We start from the raw sequence: 24,920 nt of genomic DNA, 5'->3' as shown, positions 1-24,920 counted from the left end.
CATATAAGTCTAAGTCAAGCCAGATATAAAGGATGTTTGTCACTAACAACCTATTGCAGAATGTAAAAGCTGAATGGACAAGATACTAAATGTAATGGAACAGAATGATTATGGCAATAATGAAACTAGAACAGAGATCAAACTATAGTAATGCAAGTAATGAACTAATGCAAGACAAGTAATGAACAGGACACTAAGTGAATGCAACAGAAATGCAACTAAAATGAAACAGGAAGTGAGACAGGACAACTACAAAGCATAAACAAGAATTCTGGGGATGAACTCGAGCAAGCACTCGATCGAGTGTAGATCGAGTGCAGGGTCGAGCTGGACAAATACGCAAAATAGAGCAACAGAAGAAAAACAGAGCAATACCAAAACGAATCAAACAACAATCAAACAACAGGATTTAAGCTTAGAAATCAATAAACAAGGAAGGTCTTGAGGAGGGATTCATGGGCTGGACTAATGATTGAGGTCATCTAACTTGGTCAACAAATCTCAAACAACTTGAGTTAATCTCTAGACATATATTTCTAAGACAAATTTAATCCATTCTCATGGCAAGAAACAATCAAACTCATGCATCTCTAGACTTGTTCTCACAAAGTAAAGAATCTACATAAGCAGGCATTAAGCAATATGTCAAATACCAAACAAGACCTCTAATCTCTTAGCAAGTCTAATGGTAAGCTCTAGATCTCTTAGCAAGTCTAAACAAAAACGAATATTAACCTTACATAATAAGGAAAGTGGAAATTGAAACCACTTGCTTGTTGACATGCGTTATTGCCTGCGAAAGTTTAGCAATGGAGTATGGAGAATGTAAAATTTTATTATATGACGTATAAGTTGTTAATTGATTTTTGTTTTGTAGTTGAGAACCTAGATGAAACATGCATTATTGTGAGTGTAAATATGTGATCAGGATGGAATGCAACCCTTATGATGTTGTAGCATAAAGGATGTCAATCCATAAAGGGTGATTATGCAAGAACTCAAGATGCAGACATATATTCAAGTTAAGCCAAGTATGAATGATGGTTTAACTAACAACCTAATGACAGAATGATAAATGTAATAAACTAATAACTTAAACAGTACTAATGCTAATGGTAAATGAAATAAAACAAGGCAAGAACAGTGCAATGATAGAGCAAATGCAAATTAAACTAAACAAGAATGAAACAGAGCATAAACAAAACCAAGCTAGATGTGCTCGACTATGTGCTCGACCAGACAGTACGGACTGTGGGTCGAGTACTCAGAATAAAGAACAGAAACAAATCAAAAAACTTTAGCAGATCAGAAAGTAAATAAGCAAGATGAAATTAACAGATAATCAATAAACAAGGTAGGCTCTCAGAGATGGATTCATGGGCTAATCTAAAGTTATGGCTTCTTAAACTGATCAACAAACCTCAAACAATGAGCTATCTCTAGACAATGATCTCATAAACTTACTAATCCATTCTCATGACAATAGCAATCAAGTTTAGTAACATCCTAACCCAACTCTCATTTGTGAAACCAAACTAAACAGGCAATACAGATTCAGATCATTATATGTCAAAAACCACCCTAGACAACTAATCTCTTAGGCTAGGCATAGTAATCTCCAACAGATGCATTATCTGTTCCACCTTATGACACAGAGAAGAGAGTAATTTCTAGTTAATATTTCTGACTATAGTTATGTCCATGTCCATGTAAAAGGGAGACCGAGAAAGAAAGAAATAGATAGCGGTCAAACCTGTCAGTTGTACAACTAATAGCTCCACATACACTTTTCGACGTATGCGTGTAAAAATGTGGACGAATTCTCCAAGTTCTTTTCCCGAAACTGTAGTGCATGTTTTCTTGGGTTCTACTTGAAATGCGTCCTTAAGGTAGAGGTTGATCGCGTCCCTCCTTGTTGCCAAACCAGCTTCCTTATCCAATATAACAGATGGGAACTCCCAAAGACCAGCAAGCAGACCCTCTTCAGGTCTCTTTACAAGAACAAATCTACCTCCTGATTGGTTTCTCTCCAGGTTCAGTATTTCCAAAACACATACGGAACAAAAGTCGCACCTTGGCTTGGCCTTGACCACTTTTGTAGGATAATTTGTCATGGAAATGATTCTATTCTCCAGGGAAAGTGAATATGCACGGCATTGGCTGGAAACAGGACAAGAAGAGCAACTTGGCTTTGAAACAGTACATAGAGTAGCACAAAGCTCCATCAGAGATTGGTTGAAATCTCCAGGACGTGAAGGATCCACTAGCTGGGCAGCTAGTTTCCTGACAAAGAGAAATTATTTATTTATCCTCTATTTTATTATTGTCTCAATAGTAAGACATCCGAGAAAATGCAAAAGTTTTTTCACCAAAAATTCCTGGCTGTAAGCCGGTCTTTTGGATTAGCTGAGATGGCCTTTAGTCTAGCAAGCACTCTTATCAAGTTTCCATCAACAACAGGTACCGCCTGGAACAGAATAAGTGCCAAAAGATGTAAAGATAGTTACTTAATGTCTTACATATATGACTGAAAAAAATAAAACTGACTAAGCTATTGAAAGCAATAGAGGCAATTGCTCCCTAGACAACCTAAACATTGGTATGATGCAAGGAAGCTTAAAATCTTATCTTAATTTCTCAGAACAAGAACATCATAGAGAACAGCAAATTTGGAAGAGATATTTAAACAATCAATCTTGATCAATCTAAACAGCCATAACCCTAAACTAACATAATCCATCTCTAAAATCCTAATCCACTACTCAGAAACACAAAACATGATGAACAAGAACACAAACCCAGAAAATGATAAAACTAACATGAGTGATGTTTAAACCCAGAAACACAAAGCATGATGAACAAGAGATTGGATTAGCTTAGAAGTGATGTTCATTGTTTAGGGACGGTTTACTTGTGGCATGTGAAACACGCTATAGACTAAGATACTCCACCGACATCAATTATCCTATCCTTAGGACTTCTTTTTTTCTGATTTTTATTACATTCTTGGAACCGTTTCTGATCTTGCAATTTGATTCTTGTTTAGACTCGTTTCTATTTTTATTCATTTTCGCTACTTGTCTTGCATTCTCGTTTCTAGTTCTGTGACTCATTTCCATTTTGCATTTTGACCATTCTAGGATTGTTAGAAAAACAATCTATTTGAATTGGCTTGACTTGTGATTGCTTGATAACTATAGAGATTGGTAATGGCTGTTACTTGTGGCTATAGAGATTTTGACTTTAAAATTTTAGCTGTAGAGAATTTGGCTGTAAATGCTTTGACTGTAAAAACTTTTACTGTTAAAATCTGATTGTTTATCAACAATTGGTAACGGCTGTTACTTGTGGCTATAGAGATTTTGACTTTAAAATTTTAATCGTAGAGAATTTGGCTGTAAATGCTTTGACTGTAAAAACTTTTACTGTTAAAATCTGATTGTTTATCAACAACTTCTAAAGTTGTAGCTGTTATTTTTAATTTTTTATTAATAATAAACAGAAATTATAGCAGAATATAATTCATAACAATTTAATAACAGAAATAAATTTTATTAATGTTAAATTAAATTTTTTTAAATGTATGTCAATAAAATATGTGATTTTGATTGAAAATTTTATTTTCTTTTGTTTTTGGTGATTGATTTTTAATTGTTTTGAATGTTTTTTATATTGAGTAGTAATATGACCAGTCAAAAATCCATTAAACACTAGCCAATGTATTGTGTTGAATGTTATTCTCTTATTAATGATGAATTTTATAAACTCTTTTACATCATTATTAATGATGATGATGGAAAAATAAAAATAAAAATATTGATATGGATCTTAAAAGAAAGAGAAGAAAATAAGAATAATTAATTTGTAAAAATAAAATATGTAATATATATATATATTTTTTTGGAGAGCTTTTAAATATAATAGGGAGAAAAAAAGAATGCTTTTAAAATTAGCTGATTTTATAGCGTTGGTGCTTTTAAAAAAGAAGGAAAAAACTAAAGTAGCTATTAAAACTTAAAAAAATAATAAAGTCATAAATGCCTGATTAGCAAATAAAATGTTTTTACAACTTTTAAATGCTTTTAAAGTGTTAGAAGCCTTCACCAATTGGAGCCTAAATTCTTCATGTACCTTGGGACTCATTCGCTAGTGTGGGCGATTAGAAAGGACGGTTCCCGGAACAAAATCAATCTGATGTTGAATATCACGAAGGGAAGGTAACCCATTTGGTAAATCAGATGAAAATATATCAGTAAACTCAGCCAATAAACTCTTTACCCATGGAACTGCCGTTGGCGAAGTCACTGAAGCCTTTGAGACGGAATTAGCTGCTAGTAACACCACCGCAAAGCCAACATGTTTAAATTCTTCCTCAAACACTGCAGAAGAACAAAACAACACATTATCAATTCATGGGGTGACAACTTCCTGCTTTGGATCGGTCTTCTCGGAAAGAAGTGCCAGTGTTGACACGTCCGGACTTGGAAGCAACATAATCCTGCGATTATCAAAAACAAAACTATAAATGTTTGTTTTGCCACTATGAGAGATGTCACGATCATACTGCCAAAGACGACCCAACAACGGATGTCCTACGTTAAAAATTTGAAATAAATTGAAACTGACTATTTTTGTGGTGTGGTGGTGAATGATGTATGGAATGATGACTTATGAATGAATGGATGTCAGGGTGTTTCAATTCCCCTTATGCAATTGTAGTATAAGAGGTGTCAATCCAATCTGAGTGTTTGTGAACAATCAAGATGTGCATATTAGTCTAAGTCAAGCCAGATCTAAAGGTTGTTTGTCACTAACAATGCTATGATGAAATGGAAAGTGCAGAAAGTAAAACTACAAGAACTAGGAGCGAAATGCAAATGGAACAGAGTGATTATGACAAACAGAAATAGAAACTATGGAAATGCAAGTATTGAACTAATGCAAGGTAAGTAATGAACAGGATACTAAATGAATGCAACAGAAATGCAACTAGGGTGAAACAGGACAAACACAAATCATAAACACAAGTTCTGGGTTGGAACTCGAGCAAGCACTCGATCGAGTGTTGATCGAGTGCAGGGTCGAGCTGGAAAAATACGCAAAACAGAGCAACACAAGAAAAACAGAGCAATACCAAAACGAATCAAACAACAGGATTTAAGCTAAGAAATCAATAAACAAGGAAGGTCTTGAGGAGGGATTCATGGGCTGGACTATGATTGAGGTCATCTAACTTGGTCAACAAATCTCAAACAACTTGAGCTAATCTCTAGACATATATTTCTAAGACATGTTTAATCTACTCTCATGGCAAGAAACAATCAAACTCATGCATCTCTAGACTTGTTCTCACAAAGTAAAGAATCTACACAAGCAGGCATTAAGCAATATGTCAAAAATCAAACAAGACTTCTAATCTCTTAGCAAGCCTAATGATAGTCTCTAGATCTAGCCTTATCTATGCTCCTTAGACATTGGTGTGATGCTAAGAGGCTTGAAATCAGATCCTACCCTCTCAGATATAGGATCAGTATTAAGAACATCTAGCCTAGAAGAGATCTACAACAATCAAGCTTGACCAAATCAAACAAACCTCAAACACAACCCAGCCTAACCCATCCTCAAGATCCTAAGCAACTACTCACAACCATACATGATGAACATCAAAATCATAAACCCAGAAAATACTGAAACTTGCATCATTAGAAAGATAAATCAAAGATCTACAATATTGAAGAAAGAACCAAACTCAAATTCTCAATATTAAGAAAGTTATGAAACCAACAATATTGAAGAATTTAGTCTTTTTCTCCCTTTAAAAGAAGTACAAGATCTAAGAAAATAAAAGTGCAAAAGGAATAATTCTAAAAAAGATAAAAACTAGGTTTTTGACTCTCTAAAAAGATGGACTCTTTTGGTGGCTGCAGATACATGCTCTTATATAGAAAAATGTAGTGGAAGCCCTAAAAATGCTAGAAGACAAAATAGCCAGGCGGCTCGACCAACTCGACCTGATGCTCGGTCGAGTGACCGGTCGAGTTGGCTCCTCTTGTGCTCCTCCCACTCGGTCGAGTCCCTCTCAGCACACGGTCGAGTGTCTGGTCGAGTGGGCAGTCGAGTTGGACTCCGGACCTTGGTTCTTCAGCCTTAGCTCTCTTGCTTTCTCCTCATGATTGCTTCACTTCTCCTCAGCATTGCTTCCATGCTCCTTAAGCTCCAGAATCACCTGTTTATGCATGAAAAGATGCAAATGCAATGCAACTAAACTCTAATGCAAGAACAGTCCTAAAGCTATGCAATAATTGTCAAAATAGATAGCAAAAGATGTGAATATATTAAGGGAAAACAGGGTAAAATATATGAACATCAACACCCCCAAAGTTAGTCTTTGCTTGCCCTCAAGCAAATGAACAAGACATAAGAAGGTAGGTGAGGTTTGAAAGTGGGATCTCAGCTCCTAAAGCTTGCAAATAGACCATCTAGAATCAATGTCCAAGTTACTAGTACTATGATGCAAGTTGAATGAGCTGTACTTAAAGATTTTAGACAAGCATATCACATCCTTTACTGATTTGAGCCTTGGATGTCCACATGCATTCAAATCAACCATTTCCTTTAACATTCATTAATAAAGAACATGAATCAATTATATGCAATGCTTAAACTCATTTGGCTTGGCAGTAAAAGGTTTAGAGACAATGATGCTAAAGGTAAGAACACTTAGACACATACAAGAACAAAACCTTGTCTACCCAAAGGCACCCAAAGTGTTTATCCTATCAATCTAAACCCAATTGATCCTAGTGCTACCCTTTAACTTCTTCTCTTCTCTTTCACCCTTTTCTCTTTTGATTTTGAAGTCTTAGGAGAGGTTTCTTATTTGATCTTTCTAGTGGAATGGGAGATTCTTACTTATTTGCTATGGTTTTCTTTTCTTCTTATCCTTAAGGCATAAAAGCATTTTGCTAAACTCTTCTTTTTCTTTCTTTATTTTCTTTGACTGAAACCATCTTTAAACAATATCATACTTCCCATTCTTTCACTAGACTTTGATTTTACTTAAAAACATTCCCCTCCTAAAGACTCTAACCTTTTCTTTCTCTTCTCCTCTTTTCTTTTCTTTCTTTTTCAAACAACCAAATCCCAAACCCAACAATGAAATCACCTAGTCCTAGCTAGTTTGGAAAATGCAAACTAGAACTACACAAGGCATTATTCTTGTCAGTTCAAACCTAACACTTTCTACCAAGCTCAATCCCAAAAAGGCCTCACACACTTAAGAATAAACATGGCTTGAAAGAAGGGTTAGTTAAGGGTATTGGAAACTGATTTTAATGATTCAATCAGCTACTTGGATTAACAAGAGTGGTAAAAAGGAGAAAGATGATCAAAATATGTATATGGTATCCATGAGTTTAAAGCAATGCACACATTGATATTTAACAGTCAATATTAAGTTCTTATAAGTAGGAAATGGCATCAAATCACAACATGCTTCAATTTATACCAAATGCAATGCAGGAATTCATGGCTTGGTTCAATCTTATGCTTTTAACCACTCAACTAGCATCAAAGTACTATTAACTTGGACATTGATCCTAGTCTAGTGAATTAAACAAGCTAACAAGGCAAAACTCATCATAGATCCCTAATGCAAATATTATACAATCCTACATGAAACATGCTAAACAAGATGCTATTATGCAATGCAAACTACATGAACACTCTTTTTTTATAAAGAATTTTGCAAAAATTTTCAAATTTTTTGGGTTTTTCTATGCCTTAGATGCTATGCAAGTATTAACATGATGATGCTAAAAATTTGAAATAAGAAAACAAAACACAACATCAAATGCTATTGTATTTACAAGGGAAGGTGATGGTACCTTAAGGATTGGAGAAGAAACTGTCCACATCCTCTTGCATGCTGTCAAAGGTGTAATTGAGGTCTTGTTGATGACTTGGAGGTGGAGATTGGGGCATCTCGACGATGGGAATCGACCGGGACTCGGTCGAGTACGTGCTCGAGTGGGGGGGGGTCGAGCTGGACCGCGAGTCTCAAAATTCTGACCTTGCTGCTGGTAGAACTGCTGGTAGAGTGCTGGATCCATGAAGTACTGGGGTGGGATGGGAGGGTAACCTGGATATCCTGGATAAGCAGCTAGAGGTGGGAAGCCATAAGGTGATTTGGACTGGAACTCGGTCGAGTGCATCTGGGGTGCTCGGTCGAGTGGGTGCTCGAGTGACCCAGTCGAGTGCCTCGAAAATTGTTGTTCTCGGCTACTTGAACTCCTCTTCCTCTGATTTGGCTCGTACATTGAAGCTCTAGCTGGTTCCACAGGGTTTGCAACTCTTGAGAGTGCTCTAGTTGAGCTACTCCTCCTCAAAGAGCTTGAATGGCTTGGAGATGAGTTTGCACTCTTCAGCTCAGCAATCTCCTTTTTTAGGCCCTTGATGGACTTAGCCATATTGGTCACCTTCTTCTTAAGCTTATCAAACCTCTTCCCATGCCACTTGCTCCACTTTTGTAGGAGAGTCAACCTCTTGCTAGTCTCTCTCACTCCTCTACTATCCCTTAGGTTGGGCTCATAATCTTCAAAGTAAAATTGCTCCTCCCCATCAGCCATTTGCACATCTCCAGCTTCATCAACTCTAGGTTGAAACTATCCCATCAAACAAGAACTCATCAGCTGGCCAAAGAGCTGGTATTGTGCCTCCTGCTGTAGCCAATAATAATTATGAAATCAAGAGTGGATTAATCTCCATGATACAAGCCAACAAATTTCATGGGTTGCCAATGGAGGATCCTCTAAATCACCTTGATGAGTTTGACAGAATATGTGGACTCACAAAAATCAATGGAGTAAGTGAAGATGGCTTCAAGTTAAGGCTATTCCCATTTTCTCTTGGAGACAAAGCTCATCTATAGGAGAAGACTCTTCCTACTGGATCTATAACCACATGGGATGCATGCAAGAAAGCTTTTCTAGCCAAGTTCTTCTCCAATGCAAGGACTGCTAGGTTGAGGAATGAAATTTCTGGGTTTGCTCAAAGGAATAATGAGAGCTTTTGTGAAGCTTGGGAGAGGTTTAAAGGATTCCAGACTCAGTGTCCTCACGATGGCTTCAGCAATGAGTCACTCCTTAGCATCTTGTATAGAGGAGTAATTCCCAAGATCAGGATGCTTCTTGATACAACCTCTAATGGAAACTTCCTCAACAAGAATGTGGAAGAAGGATGGGAATTGGTTGAGAACCTTGCTCAGTCAGATGGTAATTATAATGAAGATTATGATAGAACCATGAGGATCCCCTCCACTGATCAGGAGGACAAATACAAGCAGGATTTAAAGATGGTCAATGAGAAGCTTGACAAGATTCTCCTAAGCCAGTCAAAAACCATTCACTTCATTGGTGAAGAAGAAGCTCCAGTCCAGGAAGGAGATAGGGAGTTTGCTGAGTTGTGTTATATGCATAACCAAGGAGGAGGATACAAAGGCTACGACCAAGGTGGAGGATTCAAGCAGAACAACCTCTCTTATAGGAGCACCAATGTAGCCAACCCTCAAGACCAAGTCTATCCACCTCCTCAGCCTCAACAACACAACTATGCACCCAAGCAGCAGCAACATGTGTTCCAGCCCCAATTTTGTCCCCCACCATGGTTTCAGACTAACCAAGGCCAGGAACAAGACCTAAGAGCAATGATACAACAACTGTTGATTGGGCAAACAAATGGGAAAATTGAGGAAGCCAAACAGTTTGCTGAGCTGAATCAACGGTTAACATCACAATATAATGATCTGAATATGAAGTTTGAGGGACTTAACTCAAGAGTGAAGTATATGGAGAGCAATGTAGCATCCACTTCAGCTCCAAAACCCACCCAACTCCCTGGAAAAGCAGTTCAAAACCCAAGGGAGTTTACTGCCAAAGCCATTCATCTCTTTGAAGAGGAAGTCACTGAGGACAGTGAAGTCCAAGTTTGGGGGAATTCATTAGTTACTGAAGCCCCAAGTGACGTTAGTGCAAAGCAACTGGAGTCCGCTATTGCACTCGACCAGGTACTCGAACAGCCACTCGACCGAGTGCATGCTCGAGTGGTCGATCGAGTTGCAGACTCAGAAGCTGTCAAGCCTGCTAAGTACATTCCTCCTGCTTACAAGCCACCTCTTCCATTCCCAGGACGTTTCAAAGCACAAAAGATTAAGGAGCTTAGGGAAATCATTGAGAGAAAGGAGATGATGGCTAAGCAACAAGAAGAAGAGAGGGTTTTAAAGGAAGAAGCTGTGGTTGAGGAAGTGTTGGCCATACAAGAGATCACCATTGCTTACCAAGAAGAAGAGAGAGGACCTGCCTTGGAACAGTATGATCCATATCCTCTCTACAAAGATTTTTTGCTTGATTTGTCAAAGAAGAGGGCTGAAGCTCAAGATGAGAAGGATCTTGAGGACCTTGGAGGAGTTATCATTCCAATCAAGCTTGAGGATCCAGGACCATTCTATCTACCTTGCACAATCAGTTACCTTCACTAATGCCTTTGTGATTTGGGAGCCTCAACCAGTGTGATGCCATACTCCATAGCACAAAAGCTTGGGAGAACTGATTTCAAATCCACCAACCTTCATATATGCCTAGCTGATGGGTCAAGCAAGGAGGTAGTTGGAAGGTTGGAGAATGTCCCAGTCAAGATAGGGAAGGCAAGGGTTCACACTGATTTTGTGGTGTTGGAGATGGACAAGGAACCTGAAGATCCAATCATTCTTGGAAGACCATTCTTAGCCACTGTTGGAGCAGTCATTGATGTCAAAGAGGGTCTTGTGACCTTGAACATTGCTGAAGATATAACCATGAAATTTGACATCTATAACCCAACCAATCTGCCCTCCATCAATGATCAACCTTTTACTATCAAGGACAAAGGAGGTCAAGAAGGCTTAAGTGGTGAAGCAACTCCAAAGGCTAAGCTCTCCTTTCAAGATGATTCTGTTGAAAAGCTTAAGAGGTCAATTCAAGAGTTGACTAGTATGGTTGAGGATCTCCAAGTTAAGCTGAACAAGAGGTCTTTAAGGAAAGCAAGACCAAGGCTCAAAATCCAGAAGAAATATGGTTTGTGTGTTAAGGGTGAGGTGATCAAGGATCAACTTCACAGTGATCAAGAGGTTCTAGGGAGGATTTCATCACCTCCTTGGTATCTAAACCAAGTCTAAAAAGGACACCAAAGTCAAGCTTAGTGACTTTAAACAAGCTCACTAGGGAGGAAGTCCCTAAGGTATCCTTTATAAATAAAGTTTATTTTCCTTGTAGTTTTGATGTGTTTTCTTTTATGTTTGTTGTGGACAGGCCTTTTAGTGAAAATGTAGTTGGGTAAGGAGAGATTAGGACTTGGAGAAGGAGGTTCGCAAGCCCACTCGACCAGCCCACGAGAGGTACTCGACCGAGTTGGAAGTTAACTAAAGCCCATTTGATCATCAATTCTCTAGAACGATCGAGTGGAGGGAAGAACAAGAAGAAAATTTTGAATTTTCAAACTTTGGTCAAGGGAGCTCGAGCACGTGTTGGTCGAGTGTGGGGTCGAGTGGCAGCGAAAAGCAAGTCAAAGATTCCCAATTCGAATTTGAATGGTATGGACGCTCCACCCTTGTCTCCTTGTCCCCTTAGCTTCTTTATATAGAGCTTGCACGAGATTATACCTCTCACACTCTCTCATTTGCTCAAAACAACTAAATTCAAGTTTTAGAATCTCTCTCAAAGTTCATCCTTTGCTCAAGCTTAGTTCTTTCAAGTTTTTGGGGCACTAACCTATTAACTTTGAGCTTTGAGTCTATTCCTTTCAGTTCTTTTTTTTGAAAATGTCTTCAAGGATTACCAGGAAGTCTCAACAAACCGCTGCGAGCTCCATGGAACGTCGTGATGATGCTCTTGAATCAAGAGGAGAGGCTGCAAAGACCGCTCAACGGACCACTCGATCAAGCGCTCGACCGAGTGGTGGTCCGAGTGGTCGATCGAGCCAGCTGTCGCGTTCAAGAAATCAGTCAGTTGAGGAAGATCCTGAGAGAACTGAAAGTGAAGAAGAAAGGGAGCCAACTCTTAGTGATTTCATGAGGAGAAACAAGGCCAAAGGGAAGAGGCCATCAGTTGAGATTGAACAAGAGGAGGTTGAGAGTGAGAGTGAAGAAGAAGGTGAAGAAGAAGAGGGAGAGGATGATGGAGAAGCAGAATCTTGTGGACTGACAAAGAGGCAACTTTATGAAGCCTTCATGAGAATGGAGTTCCTGGGGACTAGGTATCCACACAAGGAGACCATGGAGAAGCTAGCCATTGATAAAGATGTGGAGTACCTTTTTGAGAAGAGCAGCCTAACCAAGTTCATGGGGCTTTGCATGGAGGGGTATAAAGAAGAAAGTTGTGAGTTTCTAGCCATAGTCAAGCTGCACACATATGCAAGGAAGGATGATGAGTTTGGAGCTGGTCATATTGCTTTCACAATCAAGGGGAAGAGGTATGATCTTTCAATGAAGAAGATAGCAAATGTGTTTGGATTTGAGGTTGGGAGCAATAGGAGTTTGATGATTCCAAGAGAAGAGCTCTATACTGTGTGGGAAACAATTGGGGACAACAAATTCTACTCATCCTCCAATTCCAAGAGTTCAAGGATAAGGAGCCCAGTCCTAAGGTACTTCCACAAAGCTCTTGCCAACACCTTCTTTGCTAGGAAGGAAACTGGGAATATCAATGAGGGGGAGCTAAAGATGATTGACTTGACACTCAATGGAATCATTTTTCAAGCAAGAAATGGTACCATCATTCTTGGGAGCACTGTGGAGACTGACCTAGCAATGGTGCTCATTGACCACATGATTTACTTGAGAAGTTGGGTAGGCAAGTTGGAGAACAAATGATCAAGAGGAGCACTAACCATTGGAGGCATCATCACTTCAATCCTACAAGCTGCTAAGGTTCCACTTAGAGGAGAAAGGGTTTCACCAAGATGGATTGATTCTAGCTACCTCACCTCTACTCTCATCCTAGCCAAGGAGATGCATCAAGGGAATCACATTTTCAACTTTGAGCTTCCAACACTTGGGAAAAAGCAACTGATTTTGCCTAACCAAGAGCTCACCACCATTCAGGAGCCAACATTGACTTTTGGCCATCTGAGGAGCACTGGTTTGATGGAGTAGTTCAACCTAGAGTTGAGGAAGCTGGGAATGCACAAATGGCTGATGGGGAGGAGCAATTTTACTTTGAGGATTATGAGCTCAACCCAAGAGATAGTAGAGGAGTGAGGGAGACTACCAAGAGATTAACTCTTTTGCAAAAATGGAACAAATGGCATGGGAAGAGGTTTGATAAGCTGAAGAAGGTGACCAACATGGCTAAGTCTATCAAGGGCTTAAAGAAGGAGATAGCTGAGTTGAAGAGTGGGAATTCTTCACCTACACCACCAAGCCCTATGAGGAGGAGTAGCTCAACTAGAGCACTTTCTAGAGTTGCGAACCCTGTGGAACCAGCTAGGGCTTCAATGTATGAGCCAAATCAGAGGAAGAGGAGCTCAAGTACCCGAGAACAACAATTTTCAAGGTACTCGACCGGGTCACTCGAGCACCCACTCGACCGAGCACACCAGATGCACTCGGCCGAGTTCCAGCCCAGATCCTCATATGGCTTCCCACCTCCAGCTGCTTATCCAGGATATCCAGGTTACCCTCCCATCCCACCCCAGTACTTCATGGATCCAGCACTCTACCAGCAGTTCTACCAGCAGCAAGGTCAGAATTTTGACACTCGTGGTCCAGCTCGACCCCCCACTCGAGCACGTACTCGACCGAGTCATGTTAATACTTGCATAGCATCTAAGGCATAGAAAATCCCTAAAAATTTGAAAATTTTTGCAAAATTCTTTATAACAAAAGAGTGTCCATGTAGTTTGCATTGCATATTAGGATCTTGTTTAGCATGTTTCATGTAGGATTGTATAGTATTTGCATTAGGGATCTATGATGAGTATTCCCTTGTTAGCTTGTTTATTCACTAGACTAGAATCAATGCCCAAGTTAATAGTACTTTAATGCTAGTTGAGTGGTTAGAAGCATAAGGTTGAACCAAGCCTTGAATTCCTACATTGCATTTGGTCTAAATTGAAGCATGTTGAGATTTGAAACCATTTCCTATTTATAAGAACCTAATATTGACTTTCAATTATCAATGTGTGCATTGCTTTAAACTCATGGATACCATATACATATTTGGATCATCTTCTTCCTTTTTACCACTCTTGTTGATCCAAGTAGCTGATTTCCTCATTAAGAATCAGTTCCCCTACCCCTAAACCAAACCTTCTTTCAAGCCATGTTTATTCTTGTGTGTGTGAGGCCTATTTTTGGGATTGAGCTTGGTAGAAAGTGTTAGGTTTGAACTGACAAGAGTAAAGCCTTGTGTAGTTCTAGTTTGCATTTTTCAAACTAGATAGGACTAGGTGGTTCACTTGTTGGGTTTGGGACTTGGCTGTTATGAAAAGAAAAGAGGAAAAAGAGAAAGAAAAGAGGGTAGAGTCTTTAAGAGGAGAATGTGTTTAAGTAAAAGTCTAGTGAAAGGATGGGAAGTAAAAAATGTTGAGAATGGTTCTAATTAAAGAAAAGAAAAGAAAGAAAAGGAAAGTCTAGCAAAGTGCTTATATGTCTTAAGAATAAGAAGAAAAGAGAACCATAGCAAATAAGTAAGAATCCCCCATCCCACTAGAAACATCAAATAAGAAACATCTCCTAAGACTTGAAAACCAAAAGAGAAAAGGGTGAAAGAGAAAAGAAGAAGTTAAAGGGTAGAACTAGGATCATTTGGGTTTAGATTGCTAGGATAAAACACTTTGGGAGCCTTTGGGTAGACAAGGTTTTATTCTTGTATGTGTCTAGGTGTTCTTACCTTTAGCATTCTTCTAAAGCTCAATCCATTTTCATGAGAGAACCTTGGTATTGATAAGCCCTACTCTAAAAAGAGACCATCATTGTCTCAAAGCCTTTATTTTCAAGCCAAATGAGTTTAAGCATTGCATAGAATTGATTCATGTTCTTGATTAATGAATGTTAAAGGAAATGGTTGATTTGAATGCATGTGGATGTCTAAGGCTCAAATCAATAAAGGTTGTGATATGGTTGTCTAAAGTCTTTAAGTATAGCTCATTCAACTTGCATCATAGTACTAGTAACTTGGACATTGATTCTAGATAGTCTATTTGCAAGCTTTAGGAGCTGAGATCCCACTTTCAACCTCACCTACCTTCTTTTGTCTTGATTATTTGCTTGAGGGCAAGCAAAGACTAAGTTTGGGGGTGTTGATGTTCATATATTTTACCTTGTTTTCCCTTAGTTTATTCACAACTTTTGCATCTTTTGCTATCCATTTAGGCCATTATTGTGTAGCTTTAGGACTAATCATGCATTAGAGTATAGTTGCATTGCATTTGCATCTTTTCATGCATAAACAGGTGATTTTGGAGCTTAAGGAGCATGAAAGCAATGCTGAGGAGAAGTGACGCAATCATGAGGAGAAAACAAGAGAGTTAAGGCTGAAGAATCAAGGTCCAGAGTCCAACTCGACCGCACACTCTAGACCAGACACTCGACTGTGTGCTGAGAAGGACTCGACCGAGTGGAGAATGCACGAGAGAAGCCAGCTCGACCAGCCACTCGACCGAGCACTGGTCGAGTTGACCGAGCCGTTGACTGCTTTGACTTTTTGTATTTTTAGGGCTTCCACCTCATCTCCTATATAAGGCCCTTGTACCTGCAGCCACCAGGAGTGCAGCTTTTTAGAGAGTCTAAAACCTAGTTTTTACCTTTTTTAGATTTATTCCTTTTGCACTTTCTTTTATTTTTAGATTTTGTACTTGTTTAAGAAAGAAAGACTAGATTCTTGTATTTTGTTGGTTACATAACTTTCAAGATATTAAGATTTCGAGTTTCATTTCTTCATCAATATTGTAGATCTCTGTTTCATCTTTCTAATAATGCAAGTTTCAATATTTTCTGGGTTTTTGACTTATTTCACCATGTGTTCTTGTGAGTAGTTTGCTTAGGACCTTGAGGATGGGTTAGGTTGGGTTGATCTTGTGGTTTATTTGATTTGGTCAAGCTTGATTGTTGTAGATCTATTCTAGGCTAGATGTTCTTAATGCTGATCCTATATCTGAGAAGGTAGGGTTTGATTTCAAGCATCTTAGCATCACACCAATGTTTAAGGAGCATAGATAAGGCTAGATCTAGAGCTTACCATTAGGCTTGCTAAGAGACTAGAGGTCTTGTTTGGTTTGAGATGTATTGCTTAATGCGTGCTTGTGTAGATTCTTTACTTTGTGAGAACAAGTCTAGAAATGCATAGGTTTGATTGTTTCTTGCCATGAGAGTGGATTAAACATGTCTTAGAATAGTATGTCTAGAGATTAGCTCAAAGTTTGCTTGAGATTTGTTGACCAAGTTAGATAACCACGATGATTAGTTCAGCCCATGAATCCCTCCTCAAGGCCTTCTTTGTTTATTAATATCTTAGTCTAAATATCATTGCTTGCTTGTTGTTTGATTCGTTTTTGCATTGCTCTGTTTTTATTGTGTTGCTCTGTTTTCACGTTTAGTCTAGCTCGACCCTGTACTCGACCTACACTCGGTCGAGTGCTTGCTCGAGTTCGTCCCCAGAACTTGTGTTTATGATTTGTGATTGTCCTGTTTAATTCCTGTTTTATTTCTGTTGCATTCATTTAGCTTTCTGTTCATTACTTATCTTGCATTAGTTCTTCATCAACATAGTTTCTATTTCTGTTCTTGCTATTATAATCACTATGTTCCATTTGCATTTAGCTCCTAATTCTTGTAGTTTTACTTTCTGCACTTTCCATTTCATAATAGGATTGTTAGTGACAAACAACCTTTACATCTGGCTTGACTTAGACTCATATGCACATCTTAATTGTTCACAAACACTCAGATTGGATTGACATCTCTTATACTACAATTGCATAAGGGGAATTGAAACACCCTGACATCCATTCATTCATAAGTCATCATTCTATTCATCATTCACCACACCACAAAAATAGTCAGTTTCACCCTCATTGAGATTTCCAGTCTCCTTCCTAGCAAAGAATGTATTTGCTAAGGCCTTGTGGAAGTACCTTAGGACTGGGCTTCTTATCTTTGAACTCTTGGTCTTGGAGGATGAATAGGTGATGTTGTCTCCAATGGTTTCCCAAATGGCATAGAGCTCCTCTATTGGTATCATCAAGCTCCTATTACTACCAACTTCAAAACCAAACACATTTGCTATCTTCTTCAAAGAAAGCTCATAGTTCTTCCCCTTGATTGTGAAAGCAATATGACCAGCTCCAAACTCATCATCCTTCCTTGCATATGTGTGCAGCTTGACTGTGGCTAGAAACTCACAACTTTCGTCTTTATACCCCTCCATGCAAAGCCCCATGAACCTTGTTAAGTTGCTCTTTTCAAAAAGGTACTCCACATCTTTATCAATGGCTAGCTTCTCCATGGTCTCCTTGTGTTGATACCTAGTTCCCAGGAACTCCATTCTCATGAAGGCTTCATAAAATTGCCTCTTTGTCAATCCACAAGATTCTGCTTCTCCATCATCCTCTCCCTCTTCTTCTTCACCTTCTTCTTCACTCTCACTCTCAACCTCCTCTTGTTCAATCTCAACTGCTGGCCTCTTCCCTTTGGCCTTGTTTCTCCTCATGAAATCACTAAGAGGTAGCTCCCTTTCTTCTTCACTTTCAGTTCTCTCAGGATCTTCCTCAACTGACTGATTTCTTGAACGCGGCATCTGGCTCGATCGACCACTCGGACCACCAGTCGATCGAGTGCATGCTCGAGTGGGGCGTCGAGTGGTTCTTCCAGCTTCTCCTCTTGATTGTAGGCGATCATCAAAACGTTCCATGGAGCTTGCAGCCGCTTGTTGAGACTTCCTTGTAATCTTTGAAGATATTTTCGAATAGAACTGAAGGGAATAGACTCAAAGCTTAAGTTTAATAGGTTAGTGACCCAAAAACTTAAAAGAGCTAAGCTTGAGCAAAAGATGAACTTTGAGAGAGATTTTAAAACTTGATTTTAGTTGTTTTGAGCAAGTGAGAGAGTGTGAGAGACATAGGATCGTGTAAGGCTTTATTTAAAGAAGCTAAGGGGGCAAGGAGACAAGGGTGGAACGTCTATACCATTCAAATTTGAAATGAGAATCTTTGACCTGCTTTTTGCTGCCACTCGACCCCACACTCGACCAGCACGTGGTCGAGCTCCTTGACCAAAGTTTGAAATTTCAAAATTTTCTTCTTGTTCTTCCCTCCACTCGATCATTCTAGAGACATGAGAATCGAGTGGGCCTTAGTTCTTTGCCAACTCGGTCGAGTACCTCTCGTGGGCTGGTCGAGTGGGCTTGCGAATCTCCTTCCCCAAGTCCAAATATCTCCATACCCATCTACACTTTCATTGAAAGGCCTGCCCAACACAAACATAAAACAAAACACATCAAAACTACTAAGAAAATAAAGCATATTTACAAAGGATACCTTAGGGACTTCCTCCCTAGTGAGCTTGTTTAGAGTCACTAAGCTTGACTTTGGCTGCCTTCTTAGGCTTTGTTTAGATACCAAGGAGGTGACGAAATCCTCCCTGGCACTTCTTAATCACTGTGAGTCTGATCCTTGATAACCTCACCCTTAACACACAAACCATATTTCTTCAGGTTCCTTGTCCATCTCCAATACCACAAAATCTGTATGAACCCTTGCTCTTCCTATCTTGACTGGAATATTCTCCAATTTGCCAACCACATCTCTGTTTGAACCATCAGCTAGGCATATATGAAGGTTGGTGGACTTGAAGTCAGTGTGCCCAAGCTTTTGTGCTATAGAATAGGGCATCACACTGATAGATGCTCCCAAGTCACATAAGCACTGGTTGTAGTGAAGATAGCTAAGTGTGCAAGGCAGATAGAATGGACCTGGATCCTTAAGCTTAATTGGGATGATTACTCCTCCAAGTTCTTCAAGATCCTTCTCATCTTGAGCTTGAGCCTTCTTCTTTGATAAATCAAGCAAGAAATCCTTATAGAGAGGATATGGATCATACTATTCCAAGGCAGGTCCTCTCTCTTCTTCTTGGTAAGCAATGATGATCTCTTGTATGGCCATCATTTCTTCTTGTTTCTCAATCACAACCTCTTCCTTCAAAGCCTTCTCTTCCTTTTGTTGCAAAGCCAACATTTGTTTTTTCTCAATGATTTCCCTTAATTCCTTAAGCTTATGTGCCTTGAAACGTCCTGGGAATGGTAGAGGCGGTTTGTAAGCAGGAGGGATGTACTTAGCAGGTTTGAAAGCTTCTAACTCTTCAGCTCGATCGGCCACTCGAACACTCACTCGGTCGAGTGCATGCTCGAGCACCTGGTCGAGTGCAATACCGGAGTCAGTCTGCTTTGCACAAACTTCACTCTGAGCTTCAAGAAATGACCAATCCTCCCCAACTTGAACTTCACTGTCCTCAGTGACTTCCTCTTCAAAGATATGAATGGCTTTGGCAGTAAACTCCCTTGGGTTTTGAACTGCTTTTCCAGGGAGTTGGGTGGGTTTTGGAGCTGAAGTAGATGCTATATTGCTCTCCATATACTTCACTCTTGAGTTAAGACCTTCAAACTTCATATTGAGATCATTATATTGTGATGTTAACCTTTGATTCAGCTCAGCAAACTGTTTGGCTTCCTCAATTTTCCCATTGGTTTGCCCAATCAACAGCTGTTGTATCATTGCTCTTAGGTCTTGTTCCTGGCCTTGGTTAGTCTGAAACCCTGGTGGGGGACACAATTGGGGCTGGAACACCTGTTGTTGCTGCTTGGGTGCATAGTTGTGCTGTTGTTGAGGCTGAGGAGGTGGATAGACTTGGTCTTGAGGGTTGGCTACATTGGTGCTCCTATAAGAGAGGTTGTTCTGCTTGAATCCTCCACCTTGGTTGTAGCCTTTGTATCCTCCTCCTTGGTTCTGCATATAACACAACTCAGCAAACTCCCTATCTCCTTCCTGGACTGGAGCTTCTTCTTCACCAATGAAGTGAATGGTTTTTGACTAGCTTAGGAGAATCTTGTCAAGCTTCTCATTGACCATCTTTAAATCCTGCTTGTATTTGTCCTCCTGATCAGTGGAGGGGATCCTCATGGTTCTATCATAATCTTCATTATAATTACCATCTGACTGAGCAAGGTTCTCAACCAATTCCCATCCTTCTTCCACATTCTTGTTGAGGAAGTTTCCATTAGAGGCTGTATCAAGAAGCATCCTGATCTTGGGAATTACTCCTCTATACAAGGTGCTTAGAAGGGACTCATTGCTGAAGCCATGGTGAGGACACTGAGTTTGGAATCCTTTAAACCTCTCCCAAGCTTCACAAAAGCTCTCATTATTCCTTTGAGCAAACCCAGAAATTTCATTCCTCAACCTAGCAGTCCTTGCATTGGAGAAGAACTTGGCCAGAAAAGCTTTCTTGCATGCATCCGATGTGGTTATAGCTCTAGTAGGAAGAGTCTTCTCCCATAGATGAGCTTTGTCTCCAAGGGAAAATGGGAATAGCCTTAACTTGAAGTCATCTTCACTTACTCCATTGATTTTTGTGAGTCCACATATTCTGTCAAACTCATCAATGTGATCTAGAGGATCCTCCATTGGCAACCCATGAAATTTGTTGGCTTGTATCATGGAGATTAATCCACTCTTTATTTTATAATTATTATTGGCCACAGCAGGAGGCATAATACCAGCTCTTTGGTTGTGTGTGTTAGGTGCACCAATGTGTCTAGGTCTATGATCATGGTGATCTTGCTGCTCCATGACTACTTGTTCTTCTTGTTGTTGAACTACTCTTCTTTGCTTATGTCTCAAACCCTTTTGTAGCCTGTGGATGTTGTCAATAGGCCTTTGAAGACTGTCTTTGCCTTTTGACCTTGTGTGCATCAACAAACTCGACTACAGACTTGAACAGGTACACGGTCGAGCGCAGGCTCGAGTGGGTGGTCGAGTCGATTGGGAAGTAATGGCTATTTGGATCTGGCTTCTGACTCGATCAAGTGCTCGATCACGGCTCGGTCGAGTGGTGGTCGAGTGGGTGGTCGAGTGGGTACCTGAAACTCAAGATAGCTAAGCAAAGGAAGATTCGAGTTCAGTAACTTAACAAGTGTTTAAACGAACTTAATCTTAGACTAATAATGATCCTAAATGTCACACAACAAACTCAAATGGGCAACGGCGCCAAATTGAAACTGACTATTTTTGTGGTGTGGTGGTGAATGATGTATGGAATGATGACTTATGAATGAATGGATGTCAGGGTGTTTCAATTCCCCTTATGCAATTGTAGTATAAGAGGTGTCAATCCAATCTGAGTGTTTGTGAACAATCAAGATGTGCATATGAGTCTAAGTCAAGCCAGATGTAAAGGTTGTTTGTCACTAACAATCCTATGATGAAATAGAAAGTGCAGAAAGTAAAACTACAAGAACTAGGAGCTAAATGCAAATGGAACAGAGTGATTATGACAAACAGAAATAGAAACTATGGAAATGCCATTATTGAACTAATGCAAGGTAAGTAATGAAAAGGATACTAATGAATGCAACAGAAATGCAACTAGGGTGAAACAGGACAAACACAAATCATAAACACAAGTTCTGGGTTGGAACTCGAGCAAGCACTCGATCGAGTGCTGATCGAGTGCAGGGTCGAGCTGGACAAATACGCAAAACAGAGCAACACATGAAAAACAGAGCAATACCAAAACGAATCAAACAACGATCAAACAACAGGATTTAAGCTAAGAAATCAATAATCAATGAAGGTCTTGAGGAGGGATTCATGGGCTAGACTATGATTGAGGTCATCTAACTTGGTCAACAATCTCAAACAACTTGAGCTAATCTCTAGACATATATTTCTAAGACATGTTTAATCCACTCTCATGGCAAGAAACAATCAAACTCATGCATCTCTAGACTTGTTCTCACAAAGTAAAGAATCTACACAAGCAGGCATTAAGCAATATGTCAAAAAATCAAACAAGACTTCTAATCTTTTAGCAAGCCTAATGATAGTCTCTAGATCTAGCCTTATCTATGCTCCTTAGACATTGGTGTGATGCTAAGAGGCTTGAAATCAGATCCTACCCTCTCAGATATAGGATCAGCATTAAGAACATATAGCCTAGAAGAGATCTACAACAATCAAGCTTGATCAAATCAAACAAACCTCAAACACAACCCAGCCTAACCCATCCTTAAGATCCTAAGCAACTACTCACAAGCATACATGATGAACATCAAAATCATAAACCCAGAAAATACTGAAACTTGCATCATTAGAAAGATAAATCAAAGATCTACAATATTGAAGAAAGAACCAAACTCAAATTCTCAATATTAAGAAAGTTATGAAACCAACAATATTGAACAATTTAGTCTTTTTCTCCTTTTAAAAGAAGTACAAGATCTAAGAAAATAAAAGTGCAAAAGGAATAATTCTAAAAAAGGTAAAAACTAGGTTTTTGACTCTCTAAAAAACTGGACTCTTTTGGTGGCCGCAGGTACAAGCCCTTATATAGAAAAATGTAGTGGAAGCCCTAAAAACGCTAAAAGACAAAATAGCCAGGCGGCTCGACCAACTCGACTTGATGCTCGGTCGAGTGACCGGTCGAGTTGGCTCCTCTTGTGCTCCTCCCACTCGGTTGAGTCCCTCTCAGCACACGGTCGAGTCTCTGGTTGAGTGGGCAGTCGAGTTGGACTCCGGACCTTGGTTCTTCAGCCTTAGCTCTCTTGCTTTCTCCTCATTATTGCTTCACTTCTCCTCAGCATTGCTTTCATGCTCCTTAAGCTCCAAAATCATCTGTTTTTGCATGAAAAGATGCAAATGCAATGCAACTAAACTCTAATGCAAGAACAGTCCTAAAGCTATGCAATAATGGTCAAAATGGATAGCAAAAGATGCAAAAGATGTGAATATATTAAGGGAAAACAGGGTAAAATATATGAACATCATACGTCCATAGGCACAATATCACTAAAATGTTTATTCTTGTAATAAAAGCCAGTAGAGAACGAGACCAACGTCCGTTGCGCAATCCAAACATATGTCCCTTTCTTTAACCAAGTCAGCTTATAAGGTGTAAGGTGGACCTTTCTCTGCAACCCTAGCTTACGAACAGCTTCATCAGACAGAACATTCCAACAACTACCCGAATCGATAACATAATGACAGATCTTGCCTTTGATCATACAAGTCGATTGAAAAATATTAGTACGCAACCACGGTTCCTCACTCACCATTGGAGCCAAACAAACCCGAGCAAGAAGCATAGTTCCCTTGTTGCCCTCATTACAATCCTCTGGGATATCTTCCTCATGTGTTTCTTGCTCCACACCATCATCATCCCATGCGACAGCATCTGTCAACAAGCCGTGACAAGTTTTCTGTGGGTATTCTGTCATACGATTACCCGGCTCACCACAAGAAAAGCACCATAAAGCATTTGGACGTGTAGAACGTCGAACAGGTGGATTCTCCGTCATTACACATATTTCTCCCGTCAAACTTGCAGTCACGTCATTGTTGTCTCTGGGCATAGAAATTTGTTTTAACTCCGTCTACAGTCACCGCACTAGAAGGAAGAGGATGATTTGTCAAAAGCAGCAGCTCAACGATGTGCCTCTGTAATGGTTGTAAGGTCGAATTGAACCAAAGCATTATGTAGTTGTGGACGAAATCCACCAATAAAACGTGATACCAACTGAATCCCACTATCAAATATTTCATTCTGCATAATCAAAAGGTAAATCTCATCTGCATACTCATCCACTGATCTTGACCCCTGACGAAAGTTTTGAAGCCTTGTGTACATAGTACGATCATAATTTCGAGGGAGAAGCGAGTGACGCAGGTGTTTCTGCAACTTGTTCCACGTCAGAATCTTCTAATTCCCAGTTCGTGATCGTGTCGCCTTCAGTTGCATCCACCATGATGCTGCGCGCCCACAAAATTTTGTTACCACCAACACTACCTTCCTTGACTCGAGGACCTGCTTGAGTTTCATTGACTCATCCACCGAAACGAGCCAATCCAACAGCTCATCACCCTGTATGCTGCCATGAAACTCTGGTATCTCGAGCTTGAAACCCGACTCCCAACGCAGGTCTTCACACTCTCCATCACGAGATTCCTTTTTTTTGAGGACGTGGAAGACGCTCTCGAGCAAATGGGTTCTCCTGAGCATCCTCTGAACTTTCATATTCCAGATCCTATGGAGGGAATTGATTGTTCAACAAAGTCTCTGCCAATTCATGGATCGAATTGGTGATCATAGCTTGAATGTTTGTTTGCATCGCCAATAGTGTTTTGCGAGGCTCAACCCACTCATTGAGCTGTTCCTCTTCACGCCTGATAACTCTCTAATTTACATGTTTTAAGCATCTTTTTTTGTCCATATTTTACATTATATTTACCCTAACCTTAGCTTGTTTAGGTCATTAACTGTAGGATTTCGTATTTAGGCCATTTAGGGTGCTGCATTCTTGCATTTGTGCATTTTGGATGAAAACATGTACTTTAGAGCCTAAAAAGAGCAAAAAGAAGGGTTAGGAAGCTGCAGCTATCACAAGGAAGGAACTGGTTACATTTATAGGGTTTACACAGAATCATCAAGAAGGAAAAAAGAGGCACCCAACCATACCACCCGATAATTGCCACATAGCACATGGTCGAGTTCATGACGAGACCTTCAAATACCGACTCGAATGAAGATTTTACGTTGGGATTCAGCTTCTGAATTCTTCATCAAAGTTATAGGAAATCGAGTTCTCTTTCCAAAGGTGGTTATTTGAAGCCAATCGGATGTG

The 24,920-nt window shown here is 39.7% G+C and overlaps 1 protein-coding gene and 2 non-coding genes across 3 annotated transcripts; 1 reads left to right on the top strand and 2 right to left on the bottom strand.

Annotated features, from left to right (window-relative positions):
* Positions 1–1,602: 1,602 nt before the first annotated feature.
* On the bottom strand, positions 1,603–23,651 carry LOC109132411 (adenine DNA glycosylase-like). The gene is made up of 7 exons (XM_087511353.1): positions 23,205–23,651; positions 4,426–4,498; positions 4,279–4,379; positions 2,548–2,580; positions 2,370–2,467; positions 1,754–2,283; positions 1,603–1,643 (listed from the first exon to the last, which is right to left on the bottom strand). The coding sequence occupies exons 1-7, from the start codon at positions 23,649–23,651 to the stop codon at positions 1,603–1,605; spliced, it is 1,323 nt and encodes a 440-aa protein (XP_087367479.1).
* LOC147945164 (small nucleolar RNA R71) lies at positions 9,020–9,126 on the bottom strand. The gene has a single exon (XR_015597858.1). It is a non-coding gene; the product is annotated as a small nucleolar RNA R71 (small nucleolar RNA).
* Positions 20,378–20,484, top strand: LOC147945163 (small nucleolar RNA R71). The gene has a single exon (XR_015597823.1). It is a non-coding gene; the product is annotated as a small nucleolar RNA R71 (small nucleolar RNA).
* Positions 23,652–24,920: the final 1,269 nt, after the last annotated feature.

Source organism: Camelina sativa, chromosome 4 (genome assembly GCF_030686135.1).
Source record: "Camelina sativa cultivar CO46 ecotype springtype chromosome 4, ASM3068613v1".
NCBI lineage: Eukaryota > Viridiplantae > Streptophyta > Magnoliopsida > Brassicales > Brassicaceae > Camelina > Camelina sativa.
The sequence above is the reverse complement of the archived record's forward strand: the minus strand, read 5'-3'. Positions and strand labels throughout refer to the sequence as shown.

Coding starts and splice junctions, on each gene's coding strand:
- LOC109132411 (XM_087511353.1), bottom strand. CDS start 23,651: ATGCCCAGAGACAACAATGACGTGACTGCAAGTTTGACGGGAGAAATA. Junction 4,380..4,425: donor AGACCGATCCAAAGCAGGAA/GTTGTCACCCCA, acceptor GTTCTTCTGCAG/TGTTTGAGGAAGAATTTAAA. Junction 2,581..4,278: donor CGCCAACGGCAGTTCCATGG/GTAAAGAGTTTA, acceptor TAGGTTGTCTAG/GGAGCAATTGCCTCTATTGC.